Here is an 18,625-nt window from a genome sequence, read left to right on the forward strand (position 1 = left end):
GGACTGCAGCACGCCAGGCCTCCCTGTCCATCACCAACTCCCGGAGTTCACTCAAACTCATGTCCATTGAGTCGGTGATGCCATCCAACCATCTCATCCTCTGTCGTCCCCTTCTCCTCCACCTTCAATCTTTCCCAGCTTCAGAGTCTTTTCAAAAGAGTCAGTTCTTCGCATCAGGTGGCCCAAAGTATTGGAGTTTCAGCTTCAGCATCAGTCCTTCCAATGAATATTCAGTCTAATGAATATGCTGACTCTAGAGAGAAGCTAACCAGAGGAAGATGGGCATGTTCCCAGAGAGGAGGTACATTTCACTAAGGACTGCGGTGGGGCTGCCTGTGAAAAGACTGTGGGACTGCAAGCCCATCACCAGAGCTGTGCACAGAACATATGGAAATAACGGTGTGTGGTTTGGGGGGTGAGGGAGGAAGGGGGTGCAGGAAGAAGACTGAAACAGGAGGGTGTGGTGGTGAACACAGTTCAGCTCCTCCAGCACCCAGCATGGCATGCTGAGGGCTGGCAGAATCTATCCTGGAAGAAATGGGAGGCTTGGGGAGGCCCTGAATGGGCCTTTGGGAAGTGCTCTTTGGTGAGAGGACCGTGGCCTCGACTAAGAGGTGGAAGAAGTGGAGGGGTATGGAGAACGAAGGAATATCAGTACCCAGTGACTGGCCACCTCCCGGGATCCAGGGAGAGAGAGGACTGGGTCTTCCCTCCACCAAGACCCCGAAAGCCGGAGCGGGTCTCAGGTATGGACAAGTGTCCACTCCCATCTAAGTTTCTAAGGAAACACTAACAAAGAGCTCTGAACTTTTCCTTCATATTACTGTTAACAGTAATAAGGGTTGCTCCATCTTTCTAGGCTATGAGTGACTAGAAAATTCAGGGAGAATGGTTCATGCCCAGGCAACAAGAAGGCCGACAGGAGGAGGAGAAGGAAAAATAATTAAAAGAGACAACGTGGGAATCCAAAGAGTACAGCAAAGGGCCCTCCCCATCACAATGGGGAAATCACTGCACACCGCGAGAACAGGCTACAAGATTAACCTAAGCAGCAAGAAAAGGTTAATTTGTGCTCTACATGCAGTTTTAATAAGCAGGGAAATAGGAAACAGATTTTAGAAAGGCACTAATAGAAATAGCTCAAGTAAAAAAAAAAAAACTGGCTGAAAAAGCTTCTGTTATTTAGAAAAGGCACTTCATGTGGGAAAGCTCATTCACCAGGATGATGCCTACAACATGTGATAGCTGTCGTGTCTGATTTCAGAGGAGAGGGGCTAGTTTACACAGGCTCCTGCGCCCAAGACAAGCCCCCGTCCCTCAAAGCCAGCAGCCTGCTGTCCCCTTTGTCAGCTGCAGGAGACCTAGCTGCCCCGTGACTGCTGGAGTCTGTGGGCTGCTCGGGTTCAAAAAAGTGACATTGAGCTGGCTCTCATCTGAAGGCTGCAGACTGCCCTCTTGGCAGTTCCTTCAAAAATTCTGATGGAAAAAGAGAACAGCCACTGCCAGGCACAGAATGAGTCAGTGCTAAACGTGCTCCTTACCTGTCCCTTATGACGACTTCACCACAGGACTGGCAATAAAACGTGCAACATTCTTGGGCTTGTGAGCTTTGATTAAACACTGAAATCAGTTCTAGAGGAAATCAAGGAAACAGCACATCTTAAGAGGTTTGGGGTAAATACATTGACACACTTAAAGAGTTTAATAGCTGCAATAAATTATCACCAATAAACACTGTTTATGATCTACCCAGAAGTACACACTTAATTAGTATTATCTGATGACTCAACACCAAGCAAATATTGGGAATGTTTTTTAAAAAACACCAGATTCTGCTACATGTTTCACAGCTAGGTATTGCCCTAAAAATTATGTATGTAACATACCACCGAGTTATCTCCCTCATTCTAGAAATACCAACACTAAAGATGAGAGAGAAAGAACTATTTCTTCCACATCGAGCTACCTACACACAGCTTCTCCTTCCTCAGCTTTCTTCTGCTAGACTTAGGGACAGTTTTTCATCACTGAGACTGCTGGTAAACAGAGTTCTTAAATTTAATTCGATTTAAACAAAGCTGATGTCCGGTCTGGATCGTATCAGTCTGTACAAGCAATATCAATCTTGAAATTGGTCTTTATTGGGCAGGTCTCTGGGAATGAAATAGCTCCTAAGAACAGTTCCATCTTACAAGAGCAAAATTCAATTTCTGATTAAAGCTGTGGGAAAACAAATGTTTCCCATAGTATATGAAAGAGCAATGTAAGACAGAATGTTCCCTTAGTTTCTGTTATTTCATTCACAAAGAAAAGAAACTTTAATTTCCAAAAAACCCCAAAGAACAAAACACCCAATCCACAAAAATATCTATTAAAAAGTCTGAGGCGTCCCTGGTAGTCCAATGGTTAAGAATCCCCCTGCCATCGCAGGGGACACGGGTTCAATCCCTAGTCTGGGAAGATTCCACATGCCACGGGGCAACTGCGCTCATGTGCCTAGATCCCGTGCTGTGCAACACCGCAGTGCGAAACCCACACACCACAACTAGAGAGGAGACCCAGCTCACTGCAACTAGAGAAAGTCTGCATGCAGCAATGAAGACTGCGCAGCCAAGAATAAATAAAATAAAAAATAAATTTAAAAAAATTAGATACAAAAAAGTCTGAAGAAATGAGGTTATATCCATTAGAATCAAGCCATTTGAACTTTGTTATGTTACTTTGTATCTTAAGATCTTTTTAAAAACAACCATGCTAGAAAGTTTAAGCCTTGAGAGTTAAAAATTCTTCTGTTTAATTTCTAAGACTGCCCTGTAGCACTAAGGTGAAGCCAACAGTATTCTTTAACTTTGAGCAGAAAATAAGACAACCCTGATTTTCTTTTCAGGAGGGATAAACACATTTTCAACGACACACTGCCCTCTGCTGCTCACCCAGCAGGATGCAGGCTCAGGTTCAAGTCAGAACCTTTTGATAGAGGCATCCTGGGAAGTACTGCTGCCTGGGGATGAATTCAATGCTGATGCTACATCAAATTTTACTGCAGTCAGTTCTGGGTCAAGGGTCACACCTGACCTATGTGTTCAGAACAGTGTAACAATATGTCTACTGTAGTCCTTAAAAGGGTATTCTTATAGTTGAAAAGTTTACTTTGCAAAAATTTCGAAACATAAGATTGAATGCTAAAACTTTGCTTCCTACCACAGATTTTGATTTACGTTTACAATAGTATGAGCCTATCTGATATTTTGTACCTATCTGATATTTATCCCTTCAGCAAAGCTTTATTCACCACTATTATGTGGAAAGCACTAAAGCAATTAACCACTGAGGAATCTATTTTGCATACCCCTTCATGCACTGCAGAACAGGACTCTGAATGGTTTTTCTTTTCAGATGGTTAAGCAAAATATGTGTGAAAAATGTAAAGAAACTGGAGATCCAAACAATATGCACACCCACACACAGCAGTCAGTTTATTGTGTCTGACAGTTAAAATCAAACAATAATGTTTGTTTATTTAAATTTAAAAAATTAGTTGAAGTTTTGCTATTTGTCTAATAACTGTTACAGAATATGCGTAGGCAACAAACTAATTCTGTCTCTGGAAGGTTTCCATGCCTCCTCGGTATGGGACCTAAAATCATCGTCCCAGAAAACCAGCAGCAGATTTGAAAACACTCCACTGTGGCTTTCACGCCTGCTTGTCCCCAGTTTCCAGATGTGACCCCCGATTCCTGCAGTGGTTACTGTTCATCATCGCTAAAGAAAGGCAAGGACGTCACAGGAGTCAGACTTCCAAGGCCTCTCAGACTCCCAAAGCCTCTTTCCTGAAACCACCCTCCCCCCGCCCATCATCAGGTACTCTCAGAGCGTCTGTTAGTCTATGTCCCATCTCAAAGGCCCATCCCTCCTTCCACGGTTATTCCAACAGTCATTCTTACGTTTATCCTATGCCACTTCAGCTCCAGGACATTTCTGTCCTATAACCAACCCTGCTCAACTCAGACTGATTTTTCACTCATCCAGTACTTGAGCAAAAATCACTCTCCAGCAAAAAAGAAGTGAAACTCCCTCTACTTCTCTTTCCTTTCAAACGCCAGGGCAGAGGCTCTAGGAAAGCCTGACATCTCCCCAAGAGCTCTTGGTTACAATCTTGCTGACTCCACCTCAGGGCTCCTTGCTGCTCAGATAAAAGGCTTCATATCCACGCGGCAACAGAGAAATCCCAAATGCAGCTGTTAAGAACTTTAATCCTTCTCAGAGAATGAACATCACAGCTATTTACTACAGCCTCTGTTTCCCCCTTTAACAGCATTTTCAATCCTCCGAAGCACAACAATCACATGGCAAGAAAGGAAATGTACCAATAAGGTCATTAAATTATTTTCAGAAACGATTCTATGGTCTTACTGAATCCATACACCATACGGAAGTCTAACAGGCATAACAACAATCAAAGTCAAATGACACATCAAACTTCATTTCTGAATCTTTCTATTGGGCTGGCCAAAAATTTCACTTGGGTTTTAACATCTTCTGGAAAAATCCAAAAGAACTCTTTGGCCAACCCAATGTCCTACTCTCTCTAGTTAGAAATGTCCCTACATGAATGGGATCCTTTCCATCATTGCGTTCTCTGGTCTGAATGCCTTTGTATAAGGCTTTAAAATCAACCAGGTCTGGCACACTCGCCTTCTGATTTCATCTTCCCATCAATTCTGTGAGCCAGGTTATTTTACAGTTAAAGAAACAAAGCAGGGAGGGCATGGAAAAACCTCTGTACGTTCTGCTTCATTGTGCTGTGAACCTGAAATCGCTCTTTAAAAAAATGCAGTTTCTTAGGAAAAAGAAAAGAAAAAAACAAAAGACTCTCAAAAAAGCCTGAAAGAAACAAAGTGACCTGTTCAACTGCATGCACTTAATAATGAGCAGTGTTGGCAAAAAAAAAAAAAAAACAACCCAGATCTTTCGGACCCTCAGCTCTTTCCTGCAGGTGATGAGCCTGATCCCTTGGGAAAAGTTCAACTTAAAAAAAAAATCACCTTTGATTTATAATGAAAAAGCAACTGCAGAGACAGAAAGGCCAGCGCTACTCACCTGGGCGGCACTCGGCCCGCGCGTGCAGCCGCAGGTGCAGCCCGTCCCCGGGCACGTGCTGCAGCCCGCGGCAGGAGGACGGCGCGAGCCTGACCCCTGCCGGCAGCCGGAGCTCCGTGCAGCCGCCGGGGCTCTGCATCCGGAGCGAGGACGGCGTTACCGAAACAGCCATGGGCAGACCTCCTTCCTTGGAATCCCTGGGAATTAGAAGAGGCGAGAGATGATTTCACATGGATGAAAACCAGATGATGAAAGAAACTAAAATGGCCAAGGAGCCCTCTGTTCTTCAATCAGGGCCCTGAGTCTAGTCACTGTCCCAGGATAAAAAAACAGCAGTGAAGCTGTCATAAAAGAACCGGATCTGTTAAATGAGGTCAGAGTACTTTCTTCTGTCAATGTAACATTAAAGTTCACAGACATATTTTTCATTCTTTTCGCTTCTTTTTTTTTTAATGTTAACCATGCATTTAAAGCGTGCACTTTTTTCCCCTTGCTAATGATCCTGAGTGCCAATCTCTTCTCTAGCCCTGGGCTTCCTCCCGGAACTGAAGCCAGGACACCGCCTCCTCGCCGCCCCCAGCCATTCTGTTGCACAGCAGGCCACTTCCTTTCCTGACATCCCCTCTTCTGTCTCACCACTCTCTCTGTCTTCAGCTTCTGTGAACCAGCACAACGGAATGCTGGTCGGTCAGACATCACTCCCTAGTTCATCAAAGTACTTCTGGCCAGAAAACGCAACAAGGCTGCCTAAGACAGTGGCTTATTCACCTTTGCTTCCCTTGACCCTAGTGTGGTTTGGACATTTATTCACTCACTCAACACCCCTTTTTTTGGTTCTACAATGTGCTAGGTACTGGGAACAGGACAACGACTAACAGGGCATTTTCTCTGAACGCTGCCCCCACCCCAAGTAGGGGACAGGCAAGAAAAACAGGAATGATCAAGACAGCATTAAAATGATGTTGCACTTATTCATGACAAACACAGGGGACTATGGAAGCAGCGGAGAGGGGCTGGGACTATCCCAGGCCTAAGCACTAAATAAATGTTATGTGAATAATGAACGGATGAGTCAGTGGCTTATTGTTTCTGAGACCAGCATTTCAATGATGTTTTCTGTTATTTATAGTAAATTAGGGTAACGCGTTGGTATTTGATATACAGGATTTTGATAAGGAGGCCTGCTGCTGCTGCTAAGTCGCTTCAGTCGTGTCCGACTCTGTGAGACCCCATAGACGGCAGCCCATCAGGCTCCCCCGTCCCTGGGATTCTCCAGGCAAGAACACTGGAGTGGGTTGCCATTTCCTTCTCCAGTGCATGAAAGTGAAAAGTGAAAGTGAAGTCGCTCAGTCGTGTCTGACTCTTAGCGACCCCAGACTCTTAGAACCCTACCAGGCTCCTCCGTCCATGGGATTTTCCAGGCAAGAGTACTGGAGTGGGGTGCCATTGCCTTCTCCAATAAGGAGGACAGGAGTACGTAAAACAAAAGGCACAGGAGAAAAAAACTGTCAATTTTAAGAATTAAAAAAAAGAAGAGAACAATCTAGTGATGTATGAATACCAGGCAAGAGAGGATCCAATCCACCACAAACACAGATCGCCTGGTGTAGTAACAGAGTAAAACACAGCTGCTGTCTACCAGGCACCAAAAGTGTACAAGGGGATGATGACATCTAGAAGTGATCCCCCTGTGAAGCTGGAACATGCTTAGCATTGCACCAGAGGAGCAAAGCACAGCAGCAGGCCATCTGCTCAGTGTCACTGATGTGCAGAAGGTGGGCCACCCGCCTGAACGTCATCCAAGTAGAGGGGTCACACTCTGTGTTCAGGTGTGAATCTTGGCCAGGCTTCCTGTTTTACCTTAGGAAAGTGTAAGATTTTTTTATGGATAGTTCCTTTTTGAAGCATGTGGACCTGCACTTAACTGGCAATACAGAATCAAGAACCAGAGTCTTGGGAATTCCCTGGCGGTCCAGTGGTTAGGACTCTGAGCTTTTGCTGCCAAGGGCAAGGGTCTGTTTCCTAGTCAGATCCCGCACAGTGCCCAGCGAGGTCAAGAATTTTAAAAATAAAACAGAAATTATTTAAGAAACAAAAAACAGCAGCAAAAAAAAAACCCTGAGTCTTTTCCAGGGAAGACAATGTCAAACTTAGTCAAAAGTCTAGTCTTCAGAAATGATGTTGAAGAAATAATCCTCTAAAGCAGATGTCAGAAAACTTTCTATATTAAAGGCCAGATGGTGAATATTCAGGTTTTATAGATCATATATGGTCTCCAAGGCACAGTCTACTTTTTTTTTTCCTTAACAACCCTTTAAAAAATATAAAATCCATTCTTAGCTCACCGGCTGTTCCAAAACAGGCCACGATTCGATCTGGCTCATGGGCTATGTTTGCCAACCATGGCTCTACAGGCACAATTTGTCCAGCTGGCTACTTCAGTGACTTTCAAGCTGAACCGTGCAGTTGGCACTTGGAAGTGTCTCAAAGGAAACCACCAGGTTCCCAGGTCTCCGGCACCCCCATCCCTGGCTTACCACTCTTTCCCCGCCATCCCCTTCCTGAAAAACTCAGTTACACAGGGCAGAGAAAGGTAGGCACCTTCCCAAGGGCGGGAGCACCACCGCGGCCTGGGGCAGATGGAAGAAACCCCGCAGGGGGAGGAGAGTGGCGGCCAGGGGGGCCGCCCAGCGAGGATGCCCTGTCTCACCATGGAGTTTCTGGGCCCGTCTTGGTCTGCTCAGGTGGCCATAACAACACACCACAGAATGGATGGCTTAAACAACATTGATTTCTTACAGTTCCAGAGTCTGAGAAGTTCAAGATCAAGAAGCTGCCAGGCTCCGCTCTTGGAGAGGGCCTCCGTCTTGGCCTTCTGTCTCCTCATCTGGCAGGGATAGGAAGCTCTGGTGTGTCTTCCTCTAAGGATAGGAACCCCCTCATAGTGGCTCCACCCTCATGACCTCATTGAAAACTAATTATCTCCCACAGGCCCCATCTCCTAATACCCTGGCACTGGGATTTAGGGCTTCAGCATATGAATTCTCAGGGAAGCGAAACATTCAGTCCGTAACAGAGCCAAGCAGATGAGGTGGGTGTCAACAAAGAGTGGAGGGAAGGGAAGTAGGAAAGAATGCCAGTGGAAAACGCACTGTGCAGAGTGGAACTTACCAAGCATACTAATACATGGCATGAGGACAGTGGAAGCCAGGATTCACACGGTGGGAGAACAGTTACAAAGAGGGCAAGGGAGAAAACCACAACGGATCCTGTGGTAGTAGGCTAGAATCTGAAATACTTGGGTGAAATCACGATTTCCAGCGCATATATTGCTAAGTCACTTCAGTCGTGTCCGACTCTGTGCGACCTCACAGACGGCAGCCCACCAGGCTCCCTCGTCCTTTGGATTCTCCAGGCAAGAACACCGGAGTGGGTTGCCATTCCCTTCTCCAATGCATGAAAGTGAAAAGTGAAAGTGAAGTCGCTCAGTTGTGCCCGACTCTTCAGGACTCCATGGACTGTAGCCCACCAAGCTCCTCCATCCATGGGGTTTTCCAGGCAAGAGTACTGGAGTGGGATGCCATTTAGGCTAGCACAAAAGTACCTGCACTTTCGCAGTGCTGAAATTTGCTATTTGATATTGGATTATATTCTAAATAAATGTGATTATATTATATATCATTTTAATGTACATTCCCAATGTTTTGTCAACGATTTATTACTTGCTATTTATTTTATATTTATTTTATACTATGGAAATGATGCTACAGAAAAAGCAAATTCCAGCGATTTTCTCATTTGAATTCGAAATGGGTTGTAAAGCAGTAGAAACAAGTTGCAACACCAACAACACATTTGGCCCAGGAACAGCTCATGATCGTGCCGTGTACTGGTGGTTCAGGAAATTTTGCAAAGGAGACGAGCCTTGAAGACGAGCAGCGCAGTGGCTGGGCATCAGAAGTTTACAACAACCAACTGAGAGCATCATCCAAACTGATCCTCTTACAACCTCAGGAGAAGTTGCTGAACAACTCGACATCAACCATTCTACAGTCATTCAGCATTTGAAGCAAAGTGGAAAGGTGAAAAAGCTCGGTGAGTGAGTGTCTCACGAGCTGACTGAACATCAAAGAAACCATTGTTTTGAAGTGCCGTCTTCTCTTATTCTACGCAGCAACGAACCATCTCTTCATCGGACTGTGACATGCAACAAAAAATGGATTTTATGTGACAACTGGTGACGACCAGCTCAATGGCTGGACAGAGAAGAAGCTACAAAGCACTTCCCGAAGCCAAACTTGCACTAAAAAAAAGGTAGTGGGCACCACTGTTTGGTGGTCTGCTGCCCATTTGATCAGCTTTCTGAATCCTGGTGAAACCAGTACATCTGAGAACTATGCTTAGCAAACTGATGTGATGCCTGCAAAAGGGAGCAGTCAGCAGAAAGGGCACCATTCTTCTCCACAACAGGCCTGACTGCCCATCACACAATCAACACTTCAAAATTGAACAGACTGGTCTTCGAAGTTTTGCCTTATCTGCCATATTCCCGCAAACTCTTGCCAACAAGCTTTTTGCAGGGAAAATGCTTCCACAACCAGCAGGAGGCAGAAAATGCTTTCCAAGAGTTTGTCCAATCCCTAAGCACAGACTGTTATGCTACAGATATAAACAAACTTATTTCTCATTGGCAAAAATGTATTGATTGTAATGGTTCCTAGGGCTTCCCTGATATCTCAGCTGGTAAAGAATTCACCTGCAATGCAGGAGACCCTGGTTTGATTCTTGGGTTGGGAAAATCCGATGGAGAAGGGATAGGCTACCCACCCCAGTATTCTTAGGACTTCCCTGGTGGCTCTGGTGGTAAAGAGTCCACCTGCAATGCAGGAGACCTGGCTTTGATCCCTTGGTTGAGAAGATCCCCTGGAGAAGGGAAAGGCTACCCACTCCAGTATTCTGGCCTGGAGAATTCCATGGACTGCATAGTACGTGGGGTCACAGAGTCAGACACTACTGAGCAACTTGATATAAAATTCATAATCCAAAACCATAATTACATTTGCATCAAAGTAATAAATAAAGTTAATAAATATAGCTGTGTTATATTTGAATTCAGTTCAATCGCACAGTCGTGTCTGACTCTTCACGAGCCCATGAGTCGCAGCACACCAGGCCTCCCTGTCCATCACCAACTCCTGGAGTTCACTCAGACTCATGTCCATCGAGTCAGTGATGCCATCCAGCCATCTCATCCTCTGTCATCCACTTCTCCTCCTGCCCCCAATCCCTCCCAGCATCAGAGTCTTTTCCAATGAGTCAACTCTTCGCATGAGGTGGCCAAAGTACTGGAGTTTCAGCTTCAGCATCAGTCCTTCCAAAGAAATCCCAGGGCGGATCTCCTTCAGAATGGACTGGTTGGATCTCCTTGCAGTCCAAGGGACTCTCAAGAGTCTTCTCCAACACCACAGTTCAAAACCATCAATTCTTCAGCACTCAGCTTTCTTCACAGTCCAACTCTCACATCCATACATGACCACTGGAAAAACCATAGCCTTGACTAGACGGACCTTTGTTGGCAAAGTAATGTCTCTGCTTTTCAATATGCTATCTAGGTTCGTCATAATTTTTCTTCCAAGGAGTAAGCATCTTTTAATTTCATGGCTGCAGTCACCACCTACAGTGATTTTGGAGCCCCCAAAAATAAAGTCTGACAGTATTTCCACTGTTTCCCCATTTATTTCCCATGAAGTGATGGGACCAGATGCCATGATCTTCGTTTTCTGAATGTTGAGCTTTAAGCCAACTTTCTCACTCTCCACTTTCACTTTCATCAAGAGGCTTTTTAGTTCCTCTTCACTTTCTGCCATAAGGGTGGTGTCATCTGCATACTGAAGTTATTGATATTTCTCCCTGCAATCTTGATTCCAGCTTGCGCTTCTTCCAGCCCAGCGTTTCTCATGATGTACTCTGCGTGTAAGTTAAATAAGCAGGGTGACAATACACAGCCTTGACGTACTCCTTTTCCTATTTGGAACCAGTCTGTTGTTCCATGTCCAGTTTTAACTGTTGCTTTCTGACCTGCATATAGGTTTCTCAAGAGGCAGGTCAGGTGGTCTGGTATTCCCATCTCTTTCAGAATTTTCCACAGTTTATTGTGATCCACACAGTCAAAGGCTTTGGCATAGTCAATAAAGCAGAAATAGATGTTTTTCTGGAACTCTCTTGCTCTTTCCATGATCCAGCAGATGTTGGCAATTTGATCTCTGGTTCCTCTGCCTTTTCAAAAACCAGTTTGAACATCTGGAAGTTCATGGTTCACGTACTGCTGAAGCCTGGCTTGGAGAATTTTGAGCATTATTTTACTAGCATGTGAGATGAGTGCAATTGTGCAGTAGTTTGAGCATTCTTTTCCATTGCCTTTCTTTGGGATTGGAATGAAAACTGATCTTTTCCAGTCCTGTGGCCACTGCTGAGTTTTCCACATTTGTTGGCATACTGAGTGTAGCACTTTCACAGCATCATCTTTCAGGATTTGAAATAGCTCCACTGGAATTCCATCACCTCCACTAGCTTTGTTCGTAGTGATGCTTTCTAAGGCCCATTTGACTTCACATTCCAGGATGTCTGGCTCTAGGTCAGGGATCACACCATCGTGATTATCTGGGTCATGAAGATCTTTTTTGTACAGTTCTTCTGTGTATTCTTGCCACCTCTTCTTAATATCTTCTGCTTCTGTTAGGTCCAAACCATTTCTGTCCTCTATCGAGCCCATCTTTGCATGAAATGTTCCCTTGGTATCTCTAATGTTCTTGAAGAAATCTCTAGTTTTTCCCATTCTATTGTTTTCCTCTATTTCTTTGCACTGATCGCTGAGGAAGGCTTTCTTATCTCTTCTTGCTATTCTTTGGAACTCTGCATTCAGATGCTTATATCTTTCCTTTTCTCCTTTGCTTTTCGCTTCTCTTGTTTTCACAGCTATTTGGACACCCATTTTGCTTTTTTGCATTTCTTTTCCATGGGGATGGTCTTGATCCCTGTCTCCTGTACAATGTCACTAACCTCCATCATCAGGCACTCTATCTATCAGATCTAGTCCTTTAAATCTATTTCTCACTTCCACTGTATAATCATAAGGGATTTGAGTTAGATCATCCCTGAATGGTCTAGTGGTTTTCCCTATTTTCTTCAATTTAAGTCTGAATTTGGCAATAAGGAGTTCATGATCTGAGCCACAGTCAGCTCCTTGTTTTTGTTGACTGTATAGAGCTTCTCCATCTTTGGCTACAAAGAATATAATCAATCTGATTTCGGTGTTGACCATCTGGTGATGTCCAAGTGTAGAGTCTTCTCTTGTGTTGTTGGAAGAGGGTGTTTGCTATGACCAGTGCATTTTCTTGGCAAAACTCTATTAGTCTTTGTCCTGCTTCATTCCATATTCCAAGGCCAAATTTGCCTGTTACTCCAGGTGTTTCTTGACTTCCTACTTTTGCATTCCAGTCCCCTATAATGAAAAGGACATCTTTTTTGGGTGTTAGTTCTAGAAGGTCTTGTAGGTCTTCATAGAACCATTCAACTTCAGCTTCTTCAGCGTTACTGGTTGGGGCATAGACTTGGATTACTGTGATATTGAATGGTTTGCCTTGGAAACAAACAGTTTTGAGATTGCATCCAAGTACTGCATTTTGGACTCTTTTGTTGACCATGATGGCTACTCCATTTCTTCTAAGGGATTCCTGCCCGCAGTAGTAGATATAATGGTCATCTGAGTTAAATTTACCCATTCCAGTCCCTCTTAGTTTGCTGATTCCTAGAATGTCGATGTTCACTCTTGCCATCTCCTGTTTGCTTCCAATTTGCCTTGATTCATGGACCTGATATATTTACAAATACACCTATACATGAATACATAAACATAATACAATGCCATACACAGACTAGTTCTGTCTAGTAGAGGGTCTGGGAGAAGTGACACTCCAATAATAATTAGCATACTCTATACCGAGATCTTGGTTTCCAAAGGTCATTTTCTACTTAAAAACAAATGAAAAAAAAAAAATGAAACAAAACAGAGTTTCTTGGAAAAAATAACTACATCCAAGGTTGGGATGAGAAAAGAATGAGATGAGCCTGAGTCTGGAACTAAGTTTGGAACTGTGCAACTAAGTAAAGAGGAAATCAAAGAATATTTAAAAAAAAAAACGCAAGCAAAGAAATAGACATCATCTTGAAGGGACTTCCCTGGCCACATCTGGCTGTAATCTGAGAAAAAAAAAGTAACCCACTGAATGAAACACAACTATGGGTACATAGTGATGTGGGTGTAAATAAATGAGTGACTGTACCTCAACTAAAAATTGTAATAAATAAATCAGTGAATAAAATAAAAGTATGAGGAGGAATAGAGCATTTCCATACTCTCAAAGAAGCTCTCCAATTAACACTTATTGATAATGAAAAGAAAAAGGGTAATTTATGGTGAAGAAGCCTGGCAGATACCACCTTATTTAAGTTTTCAAAGTTAACATGAACTTTAATTGAACAAATCAAAATCGTGTGCCCCCTAACAGGACGCAATGAGAACACAGCATTGATTTTGTGATATTCCTGCAAAAGATGTATAACCTGAATCTCTCATGCGAAGAGTTGACTCATTGGAAAAGACTTTGATGCTGGGAGGGATTGGGGGCAGGAGGAGAAGGGGACGACAGAGGATGAGATGGCTGGATGGCATCACTGACTCGATGGACGTGAATCTGAGTGAACTCCGGGAGTTGGTGATGGACAGGGAGGCCTGGCATGTTGCCATTCATGGGGTTGCAAAGAGTTGGACACGACTGAGCAACTGAACTGAACTGAACTGAACTGAATCTTGAGGAAACATAAGACAAAACCAAATGGAGGGATATTCTACAAAATAATTGGGTGAGAATCTTCAAAGTTATATCATTAAAGTCAAGGAAAACCGAGGACCTCTTCTAGACTGAAAGAGGTGAAGAAAACATGAGGATGCAGGGCGTTGCTCTGAACTGGATCCCTTTGCTATTACAGATATTAAGCAGACAACTGGAAACACCTGAATAAGGCCAGACTGTAAGACAGCAGTAACACATTTCCCAGTTTTGAGAGTTGCATGCTGGTTGTGTAGGAGAATGTTCTCGTTTGTAGGAAAATTCAGAGTAAAAAAAATATTCAAGAGTGACAGCAACTTACCCTCAAGTTCACGACTGTTTCAAAACAAAGTCCTTGAGACCCTAATTGCCCACACTTTTTACCTGTGAGGCTTCTGTCACTATTCTCTTGTATTTTTTCAGAAACTGCTTGAAACCATCTAATGACTTCACCTCTCACTGAGTCCAAGCTAGGGTCCTTTCAATGGTTTCTAAGACCCAGTGATATACTAGAGCCAGTTGTTAAAATTCCAGGTATTATGCAAACCAACTGACCTCACTTTGGTAGTTTGACATCATCTACAGTGAAAGTATTTACACCTCAGGAATCAATAAACGCTGCAGATCAGAAAGGATTTTTGTTTGGTTGGTTGGTTTTCCTGGAGGAAGGTCATTGGTTTTCCTGGAGTAGGTCATTTCCTGGTGGTCATTTCCATTTCCTGGAGAGCACATCCCTGTAATAGCCTTTCCTGTGTGCTCCACCGGCCCACCCACATCTCTCTGAACCATGCACCCCTTCCTATTTCTGTTCTCTTGGAGGATGACAGTCTTTCACTGGGTATCACACATTTCCAAACATCACCCCTTTCAGTTTATTGCTCCAATGTTAGTTTTTCATTTGGAATAAAGGGTTGGAAGTTTTTTTCCCTATCCCTTTTTCTGTTTTACTTTTCCTAAAGCCTTGTGTGTTAATATTTGTGTGTTTTCGGCCCACCTCTTGCCACCATTAGACTGTAAGCTCATCGAGAGCAAATACTTTCATCTTTGCTGTTATTTTCATCTAGCTGTATACCTAGCACCTAGAATCTTAGTTTGGGCCCTAGAACAGGAACTCTGTAAACATCTGTGGATTTAATGAATGAATGGCCAAGGTCTATCCTAGGAATGATAAGATGGTTTAACATAAAGATTTTCCTAATGCAATTCACAAATGTAAAGAATAAAGGGAAAAAACAGGACCATCACAATACGTGCAGAAATCATTACAGAAAACACAGTATCTATTCATGATAAAAACCTTTAGTAAACTAGGAATAGAAAGGGACTATGCAATGTACCAAACAGACTTTTTCCAAAAAGTCAAAATTATCACACTTAATGATGAGATGCTAGGTATTTCTTTTAGGCTTAGGAAAATAATAAAAATCATATCATTTACACTAACTGTAAATAGACTAAAAATTCCAATTAAAATAAAGAGATTGTCAGAATGGATTTTTTTTTTAAACTCCACTTAGTACAAGCTTTTAAAATTCTGCACATAAAGACACAGGTTGAGAGTAAAAGGGTAAAAAAGACATAACATGAAAACAGTGTAGTCAGCTGATTTCTGACAAATATACTGAGTTATTTCAATGAAAGAAATGACAGCCATTTAATTAACAGTGATGGAACAAATGGAGATATTCTAGAAAAAAAAAAACCTTTGACACCTACCTGATGCCAAATGCAAAAGGTAATTTGACATGATCACAGACCTAAATGTAAACAATGAAACAATGCAATTCCTAGAAAATAGACATAGGAAAAAGTCTTACGACTTGGAGGTAGGCAAAGATTTCTTAAGACACAAAAAACACCAATTGTTGAAGAAAAAAAGGTGCAGTACACTGGACTTCACTATACTTAAGACTTTCTGTTCATCAAAAGGCACTATGAAGAAAATTAAAAGGTAAGCTACAGATAGAGAGAGAATATTCTCATACTCACAGGCACAAACAAAAAAGATTTTATTTCCAGACTATACGAAGAACTCTTTAAAATTCAACAATAAGACAACCTGATAGTAGAAGACACTTGAGATAGGAACATATATGAATGACCACAAGGCAAATGAAGAGGTGCCCAACATTATTAATCAAGGAAATACAAATTGAAATGACAACGAGATACTACTTTAATCCACTAGAAGAGCTAAAATCCCAAACTGACAACACTAAATGCAGACAAGAAAGTCAATTTGTTGGAATTCTTCTTTTTTTTTCCTGGCTAGAGTATGACCTGGTATAAACAGCTTTGGAGAACACTTCCTTCAGCAGTTTCCCATTAAGTCAAGTCATCTAGATGGCACCAGTTACAAATGAATCTGCCTGCCAATGCAGCAGACACAAGAGGTATGGATTTGACCCCTGGGTAAGCAAGATCTCCTGGAGTAGGAAGTGGCAACCCGCTCCAGTATTTCTGCCTGGAAAGCTCCAAGGGCAGAGGGGGCTGGTGGGCTACAGTCAATGGGGCTGCAAAGAGTCAGGCACGGCTGAGCACATACCCTATGACCCAGCACAAATACAACAATGTACAAGTTTTATTCATAATAAGCTGGCTTGAGAATCACACAAAATATCCAGCAAAAGAAGAATGAATAATGAATTGTCATATATTCATACAGTGGAAAACCACTTGGCAGAGAAAAAACGAACGGACTATTGATCCATGTGATAACATATTAACAGATGAAACATGAATCTCAGAAACACAGTAGGAGAAAGCAGAAACAAACAAGTACATACTATATGAATCCATTTATGCATGAGTCAGGAAATGGCAAACTGATCTTTGCTGAATGAAATTAGAATAGTAGCTACATTTTGGGTTGGGGCAATCGTCTGCTGATAAATCTCAACAGCCAGAGAACACTAGGGACGATGCAGGAGTCCAGCAATGTTAGGTTTCTTAACTAGCTTAAAGAAGGAAGAGTTATCCAGGGGAACCAGGAAGGGTCCCTTTGATGAGGGGAAGTAAGGATGTTGTCTTGTTTCCTTTTGCCTAAGGTTTTGGGCTCAGAATAACTTTACAAGGTGAATTTGAATTGGACATGAAGCACTTATTTGAGAAAGGGAAAGGCAGGACACAGCAGAAAAAGAGAAAGAAAGAATCCCTATTTTACAACGGAAAAAAATCAAATTAAAGGATTTTACTCTGGTGAAGTAAAGCTAGGATTGAAACCAGTTCTCACGCCAAATCCAAAACCACTACACCGGGTTTCAGGGAAAGAGAAGGCTAAACACCAGAGTGAAGTCTACCTTTAGAGTGGTTCTGTGTAATCAGCTTCTCAGGATTTTAACATCTAACTCCCTCTACTTGAAACAGTGGTCACAAGGGAACAGCCGAGGTACCATAAAAAGGAGAACACTTTTCCTGAAAGTTTTTTGTCTGTGTATTGAACAGCAAGTTAAACCTTTGCAGATTTCTCCTAGGAACTACAGATATGAAAGAAACCAAGAGCTCCAAGAAGAAGCCTGCAACCTTTGCTAGCCGTTCACTGAACATACATTCATTGAACAGGTGCGTGCGTTCCTCTGCATACAGAACAGCTTTTGCAGAAACCAAAACAACAACAAAAGGAGTATATTTACAAAACAGGAAATTCTCATATTAGAACAGATAACCAGGATCCCAAAGGGGCAACGTATTTTCTGCACTGTTTTGTTGGAAGCATGGGGCACTGTCAAAAGTGTTGCACATTAGGGATCCTCAAACTTTAATGTGCATCTGAATCCCGGGAATCGTGAAGTTCCTATTCAGCAGGTCTGCTATGGAGTTGAGACCACGCATTTCTAGAAAGCCCTCGGGTGATGCCGAGATTGCTAGCCGGGAAGACGGTGAGGCGGGGTGGGGAACCGGGGGCGCGCGGTGTGCATGTGTGGAGAGGCTACTCCACTTTGAGGAACCCAGAGGCTCGCTCTAAGCAAACGGAAAAAAGAAAATTCAAAACCCTATCATTCCGAGGGAGGCGGAGCCGGCCGGGGCGGCGGAAAAGCGAGCTCGGCTGCGCCTGGGAGGCCAGACTCCACCGCCCGCCTTACCCCAGGATCAGCAGCGCGCTCTGCAGCCGTCTCCGCACCTCCAGGAACACGCACGCCTCCGCTGCAACCGTCGCCATGCGGGCGCTCAGCCAGGAGCTCCGGAGACCCGGCCACCGGGGCCGGAAAGCGGCTGCACGTGCGGCTCGAGCAGGAACCGCGGCCGCGGCGGCGGCGGGCCTCAAGGAGCCGGAGCTCGGGTGCCCGCCCGCCCACAGCGCCACCTGCCGGGCGGAGAGCGCGCCGCCGCGAGGATTCCATCAGCGAGCGTGAGCCCTTTCAAAGCCGGCCTTTGGGTCAGGGCTCAGAGAAAGGTGGGCAAGGGGAAGCCAAACTGTTCTCCCACTCCGCTTCTGAAGGGCGCGGCCTGATGCACCAGGCTCCCTGGAAATAACCTTCAAAGTCGGATCCCAGAACACTGCTTTGGGTAGCTTGGGGAGCGATGAGACTGGACGGGAGGGGTCTATATAGGCAAGCATTTATCCCCAGCAGAGTCTAGAGCCCAATTCCCCACCCCAAGCGCACTTTATCTTGATTTTGGCTTTGTTTTCATGAACT

At 43.7% G+C, this 18,625-nt stretch overlaps 1 protein-coding gene across 1 annotated transcript in view; it reads right to left on the reverse strand.

Moving 5' to 3' along the window:
- Positions 1–18,147, reverse strand: part of UBE3D (ubiquitin protein ligase E3D) — a 159,919-nt gene extending 141,772 nt beyond the window's left edge. Inside the window, exons 1-3 of the mRNA XM_052645928.1 lie at positions 18,071–18,147; positions 5,101–5,297; positions 1,542–1,632 (exon numbers count right to left, since the gene is read on the reverse strand). Coding sequence (XP_052501888.1) covers positions 1,542–1,632; positions 5,101–5,297; positions 18,071–18,147 — 365 coding nt within the window. The remainder of the gene's footprint in view (positions 1–1,541; positions 1,633–5,100; positions 5,298–18,070) is intronic.
- Between the last annotated feature and the right edge of the window lie 478 nt (positions 18,148–18,625).

Source organism: Budorcas taxicolor, chromosome 9 (genome assembly GCF_023091745.1).
Source record: "Budorcas taxicolor isolate Tak-1 chromosome 9, Takin1.1, whole genome shotgun sequence".
Lineage (NCBI taxonomy): Eukaryota > Metazoa > Chordata > Mammalia > Artiodactyla > Bovidae > Budorcas > Budorcas taxicolor.